The sequence below is a fragment of the Nerophis ophidion genome, linkage group LG20 (genome assembly GCF_033978795.1).
Source record: "Nerophis ophidion isolate RoL-2023_Sa linkage group LG20, RoL_Noph_v1.0, whole genome shotgun sequence".
NCBI lineage: Eukaryota > Metazoa > Chordata > Actinopteri > Syngnathiformes > Syngnathidae > Nerophis > Nerophis ophidion.
This window is the reverse complement of record NC_084630.1, coordinates 35,786,075-35,803,182: the sequence shown is the minus strand read 5'-3', so window position 1 is coordinate 35,803,182 and position 17,108 is coordinate 35,786,075. Positions and strand designations below refer to the sequence as shown.

The 17,108-nt window shown below is 42.3% G+C and overlaps 2 protein-coding genes and 2 long non-coding RNA genes across 7 annotated transcripts in view; 2 read left to right on the top strand and 2 right to left on the bottom strand.

The window, feature by feature from the left end:
• acox1 (acyl-CoA oxidase 1, palmitoyl) overlaps positions 1 to 751 on the bottom strand; it is a 60,797-nt gene extending 60,046 nt beyond the window's left edge. For 2 of the 3 annotated variants that reach the window (XM_061881099.1, XM_061881098.1), the window contains exons 1-2: positions 461 to 606; positions 136 to 251 (exon numbers count right to left, since the gene is read on the bottom strand). In XM_061881099.1, coding sequence (XP_061737083.1) covers positions 136 to 251; positions 461 to 498 — 154 coding nt within the window. In that variant the 5' untranslated portion in view covers positions 499 to 606. The other variant, XM_061881100.1, reaches the window with a different exon arrangement.
• The window catches only part of LOC133539070 (uncharacterized), a 244,299-nt gene extending 232,209 nt beyond the window's left edge, over positions 1 to 12,090 (top strand). Inside the window, exon 2 of the long non-coding RNA XR_009803164.1 lies at positions 10,177 to 12,090. This is a non-coding gene — a long non-coding RNA (uncharacterized LOC133539070). The remainder of the gene's footprint in view (positions 1 to 10,176) is intronic.
• Positions 306 to 9,618, top strand: ten1 (TEN1 subunit of CST complex). 2 transcript variants are annotated; one of them, XM_061881105.1, is made up of 3 exons: positions 306 to 910; positions 9,117 to 9,274; positions 9,349 to 9,618. In XM_061881105.1, the coding sequence occupies exons 1-3, from the start codon at positions 642 to 644 to the stop codon at positions 9,477 to 9,479; spliced, it is 558 nt and encodes a 185-aa protein (XP_061737089.1). In that variant the 5' UTR covers positions 306 to 641; the 3' UTR covers positions 9,480 to 9,618. The 2 variants fall into 2 exon arrangements, with proteins under 2 accessions (XP_061737089.1, XP_061737090.1); XM_061881106.1 differs by having other exon boundaries at positions 657 to 882.
• Positions 4,751 to 5,496, bottom strand: LOC133539071 (uncharacterized). Its single transcript, XR_009803165.1, has 3 exons — positions 5,197 to 5,496; positions 4,969 to 5,024; positions 4,751 to 4,879 (listed from the first exon to the last, which is right to left on the bottom strand). It is a non-coding gene; the product is annotated as an uncharacterized LOC133539071 (long non-coding RNA).
• Positions 12,091 to 17,108: the final 5,018 nt, after the last annotated feature.

Genomic DNA, 17,108 nt, shown 5'->3' with positions numbered 1-17,108 from the left:
CTTTTAGCCAGTATTCATTGATTGCCTGTTGAATGTTACTTTTAGCCATTATTCAGTGAGTAAAATCCTCCTAAAAGCGGGACAATGACAACAATAAGCCGCCAGGTGCCACCTGAAAAAAAAGAAAGATTTTACCGATTTCTCGTCTTCTTCTGGTCTTTTCTGGGCCTCCGTTCAAAATGTGGGTGAGTTTCTCCACGTCAAATGTGGCCTTTTGTCGCTCTGCTTGTATGTCTGGATTCATGTCTGACCTGAAAAAGCCACGTCAAATTGTTACAAAAAAAAAAAATTGAATGATAATAATTCGAGAGCAGCGCGTGAGTTGTGTCATTTATCTCCTTCGCTCTTGGACATAGGAGATGTGCAAATCATGAACGAGTAGATGTTTAGACTGACTCGGGAATCACTGGTACTCGTCTCCAATACGTCGCACTCGGGCTGGCTAAATCAACGTCCTTACCATTTAACTGATGGCGGGACACTTCGTGAACCGTACATGCGCACAATTCCGAGCGGCTTGGTGACGACGAGTGACTCGAGTCCCTTAACTACCGACTTGAATTCACTGAGTCATTCATACAAACACGAGTCAGGGAAAGGAGTCGAGTTTACCTTCACGCACACAGGCGGATGACGACATCATGTCACGTGACATAAACCCTGAACATGGGCATGTTGTTTACAGCCTCTTCGTGCCATCTTTTATCTTACTAAAGAGTCCACGTGACTCTTTGTTTTCTGGTGCTCTTGTTTGTGCTCTTGTTGTTTGTGCTCTTGTTGTTTGTGCTCAGCCATGCTTCCTGCTGTGGCGGCCTACTACTTGCCATGGGAGCTGCAGTCTGGTGCTGTGCAGGAAGGAGAGTCAGTGCGCACATTTGGCAGGTGGGTTCGGAACTTCAAATTATTTCAGGTTTGTTGTTGTGTCTTTTGTTCTTTTGTTGTTGTTTTTTTTAGCTCATTTCGCACCTACAGTCATATAACATGGTACGTGACACAAGCTAACTGTTAGCATGCTAACTGTTAGGATGCTAACTGTTAGCATGCTAACTTTTTTTTTTTGCTAATTTTGCAAAGGTGTATCCCAGCCTGGGTCATATTACTCACTTCTTGACATAAGCTAACTTTTTAGGCAAATGAGTGCTGTAGAACTTTTTTGACACATCTAAAGCCATTTTCATTATATATATATATATATATATATATATATCCATCCATCCATTTTCTACCACCTATTCCCCCTTGGGGTCGCGGGGGGCGCTGGCGCCTATCTCAGCTACAATCGGGCGGAAGGCGGGGTACACCCTGGACAAGTCGCCACCTTATCGCAGGGCCAACACAGATAGACAGACAACATTCACACTCACATTCACACACTAGGGCCAATTTAGTGTTGCCAATCAACCTATCCCCAGGTGCATGTCTTTGGAAGTGGGAGGAAGCCGGAGTACCCGGAGGGAACCCACGCATTCACGGGGAGAACATGCAAACTCCACACAGAAAGATCCCGAGCCTGGAATTGAACCCAGGACTGCAGGACCTTCGTATTGTAAAGCAGACGCACTAACCCCTCTGCCACCGTGAAGCCCATATATATATATATATATATATATATATATATATATATATATATATATATATATATATATATATATATATATATATATATATATATACAATACTAGACTTTAAGTGAATTCTAGCTTTAGTGATGGGTTGATGAAGCGTTTCTACACATTGCAAAACTGTATTGATACTGTGTCACTAAATACTGACATCTGCTGGACATTAGAAATCCCTACAGGCGACCTATGAACCGACTCAATTGACACTTTTTATGACCTAGTACAGGTGCTGGTCATATTATTAGAATATCGTGAACAAGTTGATTTATTCCATTAATTCTATTTAGAAAGTCAAACTTGTAGAATGTATACATTCATTCCAAACAGACTGATACATTTCTAGTGTTTTTTTTTTTGCCAAAAAGGAGATGATTGTAGCTGACAACCAATGAAAACCCTAAATTCAACATCTCAGAAAATTAGAATATGGTGAAAAAGTCAGATATTGAAGACACCTGGTGCCACACTCTAATTAGCTAACTAACTCAAAACACCTGGAAAAGCCTTTAAATGGTCTCTCGTTTTGATTCTGTATGACACACAATCATGGGGAAGACTGCTGACTTGACAACTGTCCAAAAGATGACCATTGATACTTTAAAGAAGGAAGGCAAGACACAAAAGGTCATTGCCAAAGAGGTTGGATGTTCCCAGAGCTCTGTGTCCAAGCACATTAACAGATAGGCGAAGGGAAGACAAAGATGTGGTAGAAAAAAGTGTACAAGCAAGAGGGATTACCGCGCCCTGGAGAGGATTGTCAAACAAAACCGATTCAAAAATGTGGGGGAGATCCACAAAGAGTGGACTGCAGCTGGAGTCAGTGCTTCAAGAACCACCACGCACCAACGTATGCAAGATATGGGCTTCAGCTGTCGCATTCCTTGTGTAAAGCCACTCTTGAATAAGAGACAACGTCAAAAGCGTCTCGCCTGGGTTCAAGACAAAAAGGACTGGACTGCTGCTGAGTGGTCCAAAGTTATGTTTTCAGATGAAAGTAAATTTTGTATCTCCTTTGGAAATCAAGGTCCCAGAGTCTGGAGGAAGACAGGAGAGGCACAGAATCCACGTTGCCTGAAGTCCAGTGTCAAATTTCCACAATGGGTAATGGTCTGGGGTGCCATGTCATCTGCTGGTGTTGGTCCACTGTGTTTCCTGAGGTCTAGGGTCAATGCAGCAGTCTACCAGGAAGTTTTAGAACACTTTATGCTGCCTGCCGCGGACCAATTTTATGGAGGTGAAGATTTCATTTTCCAACATGACTTGGCACCTGCACACAGTGCCAAATCTACCAGTACCTGGTTTAAGGACCATGGTATTCCTGTTCTTCTCCACGGCGTGGCTCAGTGGAAGAGTGGTTGTGCGCAACCCGAGGGTCCCTGGTTCAATTCCCACCTAGTACCAACCTCGTCACGTCCGTTGTGTCCTGAGCAAGACATTTCACCCTTGCTCCTGATGGGTGCTGATTAGCGCCTTGCATGGCAGCTCCCTCCATCAGTGTGTGAATGGGTAAATGTGGAAGTAGTGTCAAAGTGCTTTGAGTACCGTGAAGGTAGAAAAGCGCTATACAAGTACAACCCATTTATCATTCTTGATTGGCCTGCAAACTCACCTGACCTTAAACCCCATAGAAAAGCTATGGGGTATTGTGAAGCGGAAGATGCGAGATGCCAGAGCCAACAATGCTGAAGAGCTGAAGGCCACTATTAAAGCAACCTGGGCTCTCATAACACCTGAGGAGTGCAACAGACTGGTGGACTTCATGCCACGCCGTATTGCTGCAGCAATTCAGGCAAAAGGAGCTGCAACTAAGTATTGATTGCCGTACATGCTGAAACTTTCCATGTTCATACTTTTCAGTTGGCCCACATTTCTAAACAATATTTTTTGGTACTAGTCGTAACTAATATTCTAATTTACTAAGATACTGAATTTGGGATTTTCAATAATTGTCAGTACAAATCATCAAAATTTAAAGAAATAAACATTTCAATTATATCACTATGTGTTTAATGAATTGATATAATATGTAAGTTTCACATTCTGAATATAATTACTGAAATAAATCAACTTTTTCATGATATTCTAATAATATTAGCAGCACCTGTATATACAATAACACAGTGGTTCTTAACCTGGGTTCCATCGAACCCTAGGGGTTCGGTGAGTCGGCCTCAGGGGTTCGGCAGAGGTCAAGACACACCTGACTCATCGTGTAAATAATAACTTTTCCCTATTGCCATATTATTCCCTTTAATTTTCCATCTGATTCGCAGGTGTTTAATTTGTTGTGAGTTCATGCACTGTTTTGTTTTTGTTATTTGAACAAGATGATGTTCATGCACAGTTCATTTTATCTGCTCGCGGAAAAACAAACATCCTAATCTACGATTCGACTCCCTCGAACGGCCTTGACGCTGTGAAAAACGGACCAGGCTGTTCTGAAAACACCCCGAGGACACCTCAATAATAGACGCTTTTGACCTCCCTCCCTCCTCAACGACACCCGGAGTTGAACTTTGGCAGATCGGCCTCAGTCAAAAAACATTACAGCCACCCCCACCCTATACCTTCACCACCGCTTTTTCCCCTCGGGGTGATTTTTGGATGGCAGCGCTTCAAAGCAGCAGTTGCCTTCCAGGGCCCCAACTCCCCCTGCCCCCTTTGTTGCGAGTTTGTCGTGATTAAATGTAACGTGTTTATGTGTGCATGGCATGGAGGTTTTTTTGCCACTCCAGACTAGGCCCCCCTTAGGAGCCCAGTCTAGATTGTATTTTTTTTTTTACTCATCTTCTTCCCCAACGTTTTACCTTTTCCCATCTTTTCAGCGCGCCTAGTGGCAACCCATCAGCGTTCTTGTTCTGTAACCCTGTACACTGTTTTCTAATCTAAAACGGGTTTGTGCTGTAAACAAAAATGTTGTTGCACTTGTTGCAATGACCAGACCTACCTACCCACCTGCACCAGTAAAAAAAAAAAAAAACATAACTTTATCTTGAATTTGAGAAAAAATTATATATATTTTTCACTAAGGAAGGGTTCGGTGAATGCGATTATGAGAATGCTGGGGTTCGGTACCTCCAACGAGGCTAAGAACCACTGCAATAATATAACCAAGTCATTGTATTTCATTTAAGATTATTTCATATCTTCATTTGAATAAAAATATATTTTTATCATTTTTAGATACAGTCAATAAATAATGAGCCTGGCAGTCCTTGACAATGAAGTTCAGCAGAGCCTCATCCAGCATCTGCTGCCTGGTAGCGTGATGGTTAAAAATGAGATAAAGAAGAAGGGAATTAAAAATGAGAAAAGAAGCTGAGTAAGTTGTAGAATGGCTGTGTACCTGAGTTTATCCTGGGTGTCTCTGGAACTTCATTTTCATGCCCGGCCCTATAATGCCTCAGCATTGAGGAGGTGGATTTGTTAATGTACGACAATTCTGTTGTACAAATGCGACATTTAACTTGCAGAAAATATGAATAGTAAACTAAGAATCATTTTGAATTCTAATAGATCGAGTGGAAACTTTGAGAGAACAGGATGAAACGACAAGGAAATGAACAAAAAATACCTTTTTTTTCCGATGTATGATCAAAATATTCCCACACGGCGAGAATTTTCTTTTCGACTGAGGCTGCTCCATAATCTCTGACGACAATAAATGACCAACGACAGAAGTGCGGCTATTCTGTTGTCAGCTGCGCTTCCTTATAAACACAGTTTGGCGCGCAGGCGTCAGTGCGACACAGTTCGCGTATCGGTCACGTGACCCAAACAGCTCATGATGGGTCACGTGACTTTTTTAAAGCGGTACGCACACCGACACAGGGTTTTGCTCTATGAGCTCGACGCATGCGCTGATGCATCGGTGTTGCCGGACCCATCACTTTTTATATATATAAAAATTATTCAAACCCCACTCAATTTTGGTGTTTTAGCAAGTTGGACATTTATTCCGCATTTTGTTTGTAGTCACATCAAATAAAGATGTGTCAAATAGACAAATGCAACTTAAATTGTAACACTTTATTTTACAAAATACCAAAAAAGGAATTTTTTCTTAATATCTCATTGACAAAATTATTCAACCCCTTGAAGATCATAACTCTTAAGAACAGAATTTGAATAAGGTCTTTTCAATCAGGTGTTGAAAACATCTGTAGATGTGATTAGAACCATAACGAGCAACAATTAAACTGATTGAAAAAGACTGTGATGCTCAGCTTCTTGTAGATGGTCGATGGTGTATTTGCAACATGGTGAAGTCCAGGGAGTGGTCAAAGAAGTCAAGAGAGGAGGTCATTTCTCTTCATAAGAAAGGATATGGATATGAGAAAATAGCAAAGACATTACACATTCCAAGAGACACAGTTGGGAGCATAATTCGCAAGTTTAAAGCTAAAGGCACAATGGAAACACTACCTGGGGGTGGTAGAAAGAGGATGCTGTGTGCGTACAGTGGTGCAAAACCCCCGGGTAACAGCTGAGGAACTACAACAGGACATTGCAGAGGGGGGAACGCAGGTTTCGTCCCAAACAATAAGGTGCGCACTACGAGATTAGGGCCTCCATGCCAGAACTCCCAGGCGCACCCCACTTCTGACTACCAGGCACAAGGAAAATAGACTCCAGTATGCCAAAAATCCTCTGGACAAACCCCAAAGGTTTTGGGAAACTGTTCTATGGAGTGATGAGACAAAACTGGAACTCTTTGGGCCTATGAATCAACGTTATGTCTGGAGGAGAAAAAATGAAGCTTACAAAGAGAAGAACACCTTTCCTACTGTTAAGCATGGTGGGGGGGGTCAATCATGCTCTGGGGCTGTTTCTCTGCCTCAGGTACCGGGAATCTCCAGCGCGTTGAAGGCATTATGAATTATATTTCCTAGCAGGATATATTAGCTGCAAATGTCATGAAGCTGAGTCTTGGGAGACGTTGGACCTTCCAACAGGACAACGATCCCAAGCATACCTCCAAATCAACATCAGAGTGGTTGCAGAAGAAGGGCTGGAAGACTCTGGAGTGGCCTTCACAGTGGCCAGACCTAAATCCTCTAGAAAAGCTGTGGTGGGACTTGAAGAAGGCAGTTGCAGCACGCAAGCCCAAGAATATGAATGAACTGGAGGCCTTTGCCCAAGAGGAATGGGCTAAAATACCTGTAGATGCTTGCAAGAAGCTTATGTATCACCTTTGAAGGATGTCATTACTGCCAAAGGCTGTTCTACTAAGTACAAAAGATGCATGGAACTAGGGGCTTGAATCATCTTGTCAATGAGAGTTTAAGAAAAATGTCCTTTTTTGGTATTTTGTAAAATACAGTGTTACAATTTAAGTTGCATTTGTCTATTTGACACATCTTTATTTGATATGACTATAAACAAAATACGGAATAAATGTCCAACTTGCTAAAACACCAAAATTGTGTGGGGGTTGAATAATTTTGATCGCAACTGTGTATATATATATATATATATATATATATATATATATATATATATATATATATATATATATATATATATATATATATATATATATATATATATATATATATGTATATGTGTATGTATGTGTATATATATGAATTTAAGTGTTCATTGATTTCCACATATACACACACATAACACTCCTTTACTCATTGTTGTATTTGAAAGTGCAATACTTTGCAGCCAGTAGCACAGCCTTTGAAGGAGCATAGGGATGGGCAGCATCTGTGACATTTAATTTGCAGGAAAGGAGTGAGTTTAGGGTTGAATTGTCCATCCTCGTTCTATTCTCTGTCACTATCTTTCTAAGCATGCTCAACACCTTCTCTGATGACTTGCAAGCGTACTTCTTCTTACTCGTCGTCGTCATGACTGTCTCTTCTTCGTTCTTCTGCTTCGTCTCCTAGTTGTGTGTGCAGTTGTGCACTGAGCTCCAAAAGCCGTAGATGTGATAACGTGACTGGGCCGCCACGCTGTTTATAAGGAGAAAAAGTGGACGTGACGAAAGGCTGTCGTCACTCAGGTCAACATGGACCTGGAGGGGGCGTGCCTTGTTGTCCGGCTGGAAATTGGGAGAAATTCGGGAGAATGGTTGTCCCGGGAGATTTTCGGGAGAGGCACTGAAATTCAGGAGTCTCCCGGAAAATTTGGGAGGGTTGGAAAGTATGCATTTTTGCAGGGGGACACCTTTCAGGGGTTAAACTTGGTACATGACACACATCAACGGCTTGGTTTTGGTTTTACAATTTGTAATTCATCTAGCAAATGATGCTCTATTAAACCAGGATTATGTCATGTTTCTGTAAAGCACTGATAAATCCCTATGTATTTTCTCGTGTTCGTTTTATTAGCATATACAGCAGGGGTGTCAAACTCAAATACAGAGTGGGCCAAAATTTAAAACGGAACAAAGCCGCGGGCCAAGGTTGAACAAATGAACCTTTTAATAGGGACCCAAACAAGTTTTGCATTGAATATTGAACAAGCAAGGCTTGTATAACTTTATAGTGACATGCAAAATTGAGTTTCAAATAATAATAATAATAATTAAAAAATATCAATGGCATATCAAATATAATTTGAATAAAAATTGAATGCCTCTTTTGTATTTGCAGCCTTCTCAGGTAAATATCAAAATAAACTTTGTCCACAGGCTGATAATCAATTTTGAAAATAAAATAACAATAATGAATGAATCAAACATTCAAGCCTTGAAGTAATAAGACAGGGGTCGGGAACCTTTTTGGCAGAGAGAGCCAAGAAGCCAAATATTTTTAAAATGTATTTCCGTAAGAGCCATATAATATTTTTTTCCACACTGAACACAACTCAACGCGTGCATTTTCAAGTAAGACCAACATTTTTAGAGTATAATAGGTCTCTTATTCTTTGGAAAGACATTGTTATTCTGAAGCTAACTGTGGAGGGGCGTGGCCTGCAGCGAAGCGGGGTGTTGAGGTAAATATCAACATTACATTTTTCCGCAGGCTAAAAAATCTTAGAATAAAAATAATAATGAGATGGGTGGGGTTGGTGGTGGGGGGCTGGTTTTGGTGGTAGTCAGTAGCTGCAAGGGGTTCTGGGTATTTGTTCTGTTGTGTTTATGTTGTGTTACGCTGCGGATGTTCTCCCCAAATGTGTTAGTCATCCTTGCATGGTGTGGGTTCACAGTGTGGCGCATATTTGTAACAGTGTTAAAGTTGTTTGTACGGCCACCCTCAGTCTCACCTGTATGGCTGTTGAGCAAGTATGCATGGCATTCACTTAAGTGTGTGTACAAGTCGCAAATATCATGTGACTTGGCCGGCACGCTGTTTGTATGGAGTAAAATCGGACGTGACAACATATTGTAGACCACGCTAAAGGCAGTGCCTTTATAGTACCGGCGGGCCAGCTCTAATGTTAATTTGATGTTGCCTCAAGGGCCAAATGAAATTGTACGGGGCCAGAGTTTGACACCCATGATATACACAGCAATCAGAATGTCATCTTCTGTGTGTCCAGACTGACCTGCTATGATCAAGAAAAGTCCACAGCTACGCTCACAGCTCAGCATGCGTCCAAAGACCACCATGTAGTCATCAATACCTCGCTTGTGGAACCCTTTCATCCCATCATCGGAGCCCAGTATTTGGTTGTGGGTGAGACAGAAACAGCTGCTGGTATGGAAAGAGCTTCCTGTCTGTTTTTAATTCATTGTGGGATTAAAGCCATATTTCCTCAAATGTGTCCTCAGAGGTTGACATGACGGTGCGGGCTCGTGTGCTCACCTGCGTGGATGGTGTAAACCTCCCCCTACTCCAGAAAGCCATCATGGAGCAGAGAAGCTTCTTCAAAGAAAGGGAGGGCCAACAGAATGCAACTTGAGTTGCAAAATATCAGCCACATCATGGACGGCCAAGCAAGTAGTACACACACTCTTCTATTTCATACATACTAGTATCTACATGTGACACTGACAAACAATGTCAATAACAATGTCAATAAAGTTATTTGTTGTAAGTTCCATCCATCCATTTTCTACCGCTTATTCCCTTTTTGAGGTCGCGGGGGGCCCTGGGGTACACCCTGGACAAGTCGCCACCTCATCGCAGGGCCAACACAGATAGACAGACAACATTCACACTCACATTCACACACTAGGGCCAATTTAGTGTTGCCAATCAACCTATCCCCAGGTGCATGTCTTTGGAAGTGGGAGGAAGCCGGAGTACCCGGAGGGAAACCACGCATTCACGGGGAGAACATGCAAACTCCACACAGAAAGATCCCGAGCCTGGTATTGAACCCAGGACTGCAGGACCTTCGTATTGTAAAGCAGACGCACTAACCCCTCTGCCACCGTGAAGCCCTTGTTGTAAGTTTTCTCTTGTTTTTTCCCATCCATTTTCTACCGCTTATTCCCTTTTGGGGTGGCGGGGGGCGCTGGCGCCTATCTCAGCTACAATCGGGCGGAGGGCGGGGTACACCCTGGACAAGTCGCCACCTCATCGCAGGGCCAACACAGATAGACAACATTCACACACTAGGGCCAATTTAGTGTTGCCAATCAACCTATCCCCAGGTGCATGTCTTTGGAAGTGGGAGGAAGCCGGAGTACCCAGAGGGAACCCACGCATTCACGGGGAGAACATGCAAACTCCACACAGAAAGATCCCGAGCCTGGATTTGAACCCAGGACTGCAGAAACTTCGTATTGTGAGGCAGACGCACTAACCCCTCTCCCACCGTGAAGCCCTTGTTGTAAGTTGATCTTCTTTTTTCTTTAATGTAAATATCAATATAATTTTATGCAGAGGTGTACTTATAACAATTTCATAGACAAATTATACTACCGGTATTCATAGTCTTCTTTCTACAGGCGTCGGAACAGAAAATAATTGAGAAGCGCTGATATGTAACAATATATACAGTGGTGGTCAAAAGTGTACGTACACTTGTGAAGAACATGATGTCATGGCTGTCTTCACTTTCCAACTCTTATTTTTTTGTCATGTAGTGATTGGAGCACATACTTGTTGCTCACCAGGGGCGTCACTAGACCTAATACTGTACTGGGGCACACCTGGGGCACAAATAATTAGTGTGAGCGTGCAAAGCGTGCAAGCAAAAAATTTTTTAGCACTTATTTATCATAAAAAATACATAAATAGTGCTTTAAACTATGAAATCATATCAGATGATGTTGTATGGATCTTTGATGAACCACCTGAAATTAACTCATGCATTTGACCTACTTGTGCACTTTTTTGCTCCAGACTTCTAAACTGCTACTGGTAAAAGCAAAAAGGAAGAGCAATTAATCTTTTTGAAATATATATTGCAGTAATCATCTGCAAATTTAACCTCTGCAAAAGTAAAACAAAAAATAAAGCACCCCTACTTTATCACTTTTATGCAGATGACTGCCAAATTTATATGCCGATTTCAAAAAGCCACGGCCCCCTGACACCCCTTCCTAACTGTCTATGTGACGTCAAGGCTTGGTTAGCCCAGATTTTTTTAATAATGAATGAGGGAAAAACGGAAATTTTAGTTTTTGGTCCGGCCCTCACTGACTTGGGACCATTGCAAAATGATGTGCGTCCCAAAGTTACCAGCCTTGGCGTCACTATAGACAGCGATTTTAAACTAGACAAACAAGTCAATGGCGTTTTAAAATTGTGTTTTTATCACCTTCGTCTTTTAGTAAAGGTTAAACCGTTTTTATCTTTTAACCTTTTTGAAGAAGTGGTGCATGCTTTTATTTCAAGTCACCTGGACTACTGCAATGCACTTTATGCTGGCATTAGCCAAAAAGCTCTCTCCCGGTTGCAGTTAGTCCAGAACGCGGCAGCAGGACTTTTAACAGGGACCAGGAAACGCCAGCTTATAACCCCAATTCTTCAGAGTTTGCACTGGCTCCCTGTTCATTTTAGAATTGATTTTAAAACATTGCTGTTTGTTTTTAAATCTTTACATGGACTGGCACCTCAGTATATCTCGGACCTCATCCAAATTTACATCCCTGCGCGCGCTCTGAGGTCCGAGAGCCAGTTCCAGCTCATGGTGCCCATGACCAGACTTAAGACCAGGGGAGACAGGGCCTTCTCTGTGGTTGGCCCTAAGCTCTGGAACACTCTGCCTCTCCATGTTCAAACTGCTTCCACAGTGGAGTGTTTTAAGTCTCGTCTTAAGACCCACTTTTATTCTTTGGCTTTTAACACTATGTGAGTTGTGTGGTCCTCTGTTCTATGTTGTCCTCTGTGTTTTTTATACACTTTTATTTTTATTTTACTGTTTTAATTGATTTTACCCTTTAAAATAGTTTTTAATCATATTTGTTTTTATATTGTTTTTATTGGTTTTATTTTTATTCATTTTTTGTTTTATTCAGTCATTGGTGGAGCATAATATTGTTTTTAACATGGCTGTGCAGCACTTTGGAAACGTTATTGTTGCTTAAATGTGCTATATAAATAAAGTGGATTGGATTGGATTGGATACATCTCTGGGTTCTTTTATATTATTTAATTTCCATTTATGGCAATGTGGCTAATCCTATTTCAGATACACAAAACTATAAAATATACACAAAACAATAAAGCCACAGTAGTAGAATAAATGAACAACTGTTGTGTGTCTGTTCAGGGAATCATTTTCTGAGAAGTAAACTGTAACGTCTCCTTTTCATTTTTGCAAAGTGGTCAATCACTCTGGACAGACATGGAAATATTACAGTAACTGTTATACAGTTGACCAGTGGTTCCCAACTGCTGGCTCCTGACATAAAAGTGGATTGTGTGTCATTTTCAGTGAGTCGCAGTCACATGTGTGCATGGGAAAAAAAAAGTTTAGGGAGAAATATATTAAATTGTGGCAACAAAACCAAATATTTTTAGCCATTTTTCTAGTGACTATTAGTGAGTATTTTAGCAAAAGGCAAACCGACTAACAAGTTGGAGGAGGACTCAGGACAGACATGGAAATATATTTTTTTTAAATTTAAATGGGGCAACAAAACCCGATATTTTCAGCCATCTTTCTGAAAACAAATACAGAAATGTTACTATTTTATCTGGAAACAAAACCAGATGCTTTAGCTGTAGCCATTTTTCTGGTGACAAAACCAGATTATTTTAGTCAAAGTCACACCGATTAACAAGACAAGTCTACTGTGCTATTTTTCTGTGAAATAAACTTGAATGATTTAAAAATTGGCTCACGACTTGATGAAATGGAAAAATGTTTTTCTTCCTGAAGATAAAGCATTTGAGAAGCACTCAACTCACACATGCTTACTCCAAATCATCATTGATGCAGAACCAGCAGACAATAACCAACATTATGTTTCATGTTCATTGGAAATTCCCCCGACAGCTCGTACAGCAAATGAATATGTTTGTCTTGATACAAGGAATAATGTTAGCTAACTTAGCATCAACTTAAGACAATGATGTTGCCTAGCTAGCTAGGATTTCACTTACATCTCTCATTCCTGCTGCTTCTTCTCTGCTGTGGGCGAATAACTTTCTGATATCCATCTAGGAGTTACAGTTTGAGTCTAATCAAAATCAAAATAATATAATTAACAAATTGTTGTTGGCTAACGTCACCTACCTCAGCAGTGATTCGCATCGCCTCTCTCTCTCTCTCTCTCTCTCTCCCTCTCTCTCTCAACTGAAGTTTCGATCCACACGTGAATAAATTACCATATTAATTAGCCATGTGCTCATTGTTACGTGGAGTGAATACAGTAGCAATCAATTACCATACTAAGTAGTATGTGCGCTGTTGTCTGTTATGTAGACTTAAAACTCTGAAGCGTTTTTTTGTATTGGTGAAAATTTTACTGGGGCACTGCAGATCAACACTGGGGTATGTGCCCCAGTGAAATCTGTCTGGCGACGCCCCTGTTGCTCACAAAAAACATTCATGCAGTTTGCTTCTTTTATAAATTTATTATGGGTCAAAAGTATACATACAGCAACGTTAATATTTACTTACATGTCCCTTGGCAGGAATTAGGCGCTTTTGGTAGCCATCCACAAGCTTCTGCTTACATTTTTTACCACAAATTTTTTGCAGTTCAGCTAAATGTGTTGCTTTTCTGACATGGACTTGTTTCTTCAGCATTGTCCACACCTTTAAGTCAGGACTTTGGGAAGGCCATTCTAAAACGTTCATTCTAGCCAGATTTAGCCATTCCTTTACCACTTTAGAGGTGTGTTTGGGGTCAACACCCAACTGCGCCCAAGACCCAACCTCCAGGCTGATTATTTTAGCTTGTCCTGAACAATTTGGAGCTAATCCTCCTTTTTCATTGTCCCATTTACAGCAGCAGTTCCATTGGCTGCAAAATAGGCCCAGAGCATAATACTACCACCACCATGCTTGATGGTAGGGATGGTGTTCCTGGGATTAAAGGCCTCACCTTTTCTCCTCCAAACATATTGCTGGGTATTGTGACCAAATAGTTCCATTTTTGTTTCATCTGACACCACAAGGACAAAAATAAGACCTTCTGGAGGAAAGTTCTGTTAACATTTTGAAGAAATACACACTATCATTATACAGCATTATTTTGGTCCTGTCCATCCTCTCAGACAAATCATACAGTAGATGTAGATGATCTATATCTGCTATACACTTTGAATTTACACAAGATACTTCTCTTCTTGCCTTATTTGCATTAGACTTTATTCAATATATTTATACCTTTTGTGGGTTCTTCCGAGGATGTTGTAGTCGTAATGATTTGTGCAGTCCTTTGAGACATTTGTGATTTGGGGCTATATAAATAAACATTGATTGATTGATTGATATTATCATTTGGTGCAGGAGGGGATGGAAAGAGAAAAAAAGGAAGCCAGAGGGGGAAATTGTGGGGATTAGACAAAGAGACAACAGAACAGCACCAGTAAATAGCATATGTACAAATATGATAGTAAAAATGATAAAGAAGCAGCTAGTGAAGTAAATAACACAGAATGACAATGAACATTATTACAAGACATAGCATTTACTCGATATAAGATGTAAACTCTGCCGACTAACGGCCAAAATAAAGAAGTGCGTGGGGAACGAGTTGCAGAAAAAGCACATTTCCAGTCATAAACATGACGTCATGTCTTGCGAGAAGTCTGCTTCCTGCAATACTTACTATTAGTTCCTTGCTGGTCACGTGACATGGAAGACAGAAAACAGACTTTGAGCCACAGGAAGTAGTGGTCACGTGACACGAAAGACAGGAAACAGACTGAGCCACAGGAAGTAGTGGTCATGTGACACGAAAGACAGAAAACAGACTAAACCACAGGAAGTAGTGGTCACGTGACACGAAAGACAGAACACAGACTAAACCACAGGAAGTAGTGGTCACGTGACACGGAAGACAGAAAACAGACTGAACCACAGGAAGTAGTGGTCACGTGACACGAAAGACAGAACACAGACTAAACCACAGGAAGTAGTGGTCACGTGACACGAAAGACAGAACACAGACTAAACCACAGGAAGTAGTGGTCACGTGACACGGAAGACAGAAAACAGACTGAGCCACAGGAAGTAGTGGTCACGTGACATGGAAGACAGAAAACAGACTAAACCACAGGAAGTAGTGGTCACGTGACACGGAAGACAGAAAACAGACTGAACCACAGGAAGTAGTGGTCACGTGACACGAAAGACAGGAAACAGACTGAGCCACAGGAAGTAGTGGTCACGTGACACGGAAGACAGAAAACAGACTAAACCACAGGAAGTGGTGGTCACGTGACACGGAAGAGGCCCGCTTCAAAGAAATGCCGCCTACACTGTCCCTCAAACAAAACACTTGTGGCAATGAATTGATTGATTGAATGATTGATTGATACTTTTATTAGTAGATTGCACAGTACAGTACATATTCCGTACAATTGACCACTAAATGGTAACACCCCTATAAGTTTTTCATCTTGTTTAAACCTTCAACACTTTGGGCATCGAGGGAGAGAGAAGGAGGAGAGCCATCCGCAGTACCACCGATGCGGCAGAGAGGGCCTCAAGATGGCTGTGGCTCAAAAAAGGAGAGCCATGGAGTCATGGTAGCTAGCTAGCGATCTGGACACAAGATGGGGTCTGATCATCCCCGGCTGGGTCACCTGGAGGAGGGTGTATGATGTTGAAAGACCCGAAACACCCAATGATTCCAGGCACATCACTGAAGATGTGTCCAGAGGCATCAGTAGATGTAAGTACACAGCGAGTACTCTGAGTTATCAGTGACAGCCAGGAATGACTGGATGACAACCATGAAGAGTGTGGTGACTACTGGAGAGTCAGTGACAGCTCGGAGAGACGGCAACCGGGGCAGAACGGGCTAGCAAACCAATCTGTGTCCTCTGAGAGGAGGACTCCCAACAAAGCTACGATGAACTTAATGGAAAAATACCTTAGGGGTGCCCGAGAGGGGGGGAGGATGAGCACCCCGGTCGGACGGACACAACGGCAACAGACCCAAGCAATGGACAAACGACTATGAGCATGCGGTGTACATGCGGTAAAGTCTGCAGGAACATCCACGGCCTAAAGATCCACCGAGCGAGGATGAAGTGCCCATTGGGAGAAGAAGCAACACATCGCACAGGTGTCCAACCTGGTGAGACGCAGGAGGAGCCAGGCCCGGAGTCACCCCATAGTGCCCGAAACCTCCAAGTGTTGGAATCTAATCCCTTGAGCATCAAATCTGACAGGTGGCGGATCAAATGGCCAGCAGCTAACATAACCTCACTGTGGAAGCAGTTCGATGACGATGTCGGCCAAATTCTGGAGGCAACGGTAAAGGGAGAGGCTGACGGGAAGCTACAAGCTATGACAACAGTCATTGTCGGTATCGCAGCTGAACGATTCGGCGAAGAGGAGAAGAAAAGCTACGGAAAAACGTACTCAAAGAGCTGTGAGGATCCATAACATCAGGCAGGAGATGAAAGCACTAAAGTCCCAATACAAGGAGGCCGGAGATGAGGAACGTATTGGCCTGGCCCAGCTAATGTGCCTCCTACGGAATAAGATCAGGATTCTTCGCCCGGCTGAGTGGCATCGGAGGCGGCGCCGTGAGAGGGCGCGCAAGCGTGCTGCCTTTATCTCCAACCTCTTCAAGTTCCCTAAGTATTTGTTGGGGCAGAAGCGCAGTGGTAAACTTGCCACAGCGCAGGAAGACATAGACCAACATCTGAAGCAGACGTACAGCGACCCCGCAAGAGAGCAGGAGTTGGGAGAGTGTAACATCCTCATCGACCCTCCTGAACCGGAGGGGCAGTTTGACATGTCAAGGAGGTTGTCCGCAGAGCAAGGGCAAGCTCTGCTTCAGGACCGAGTGGCACTTCATACAAAGTGTATAAGAATTGTCCCAAACTCCTGCTGCGTCTGTGGAAAATCCTGCGAGTCTTCTGGAGAAGAGGGAGGATCCCAGAGCAATGGAGAGTAGCTGAAGGTGTGTGCATCCCGAAGGAGGAAAACTCCACCCAGCTAGACCAG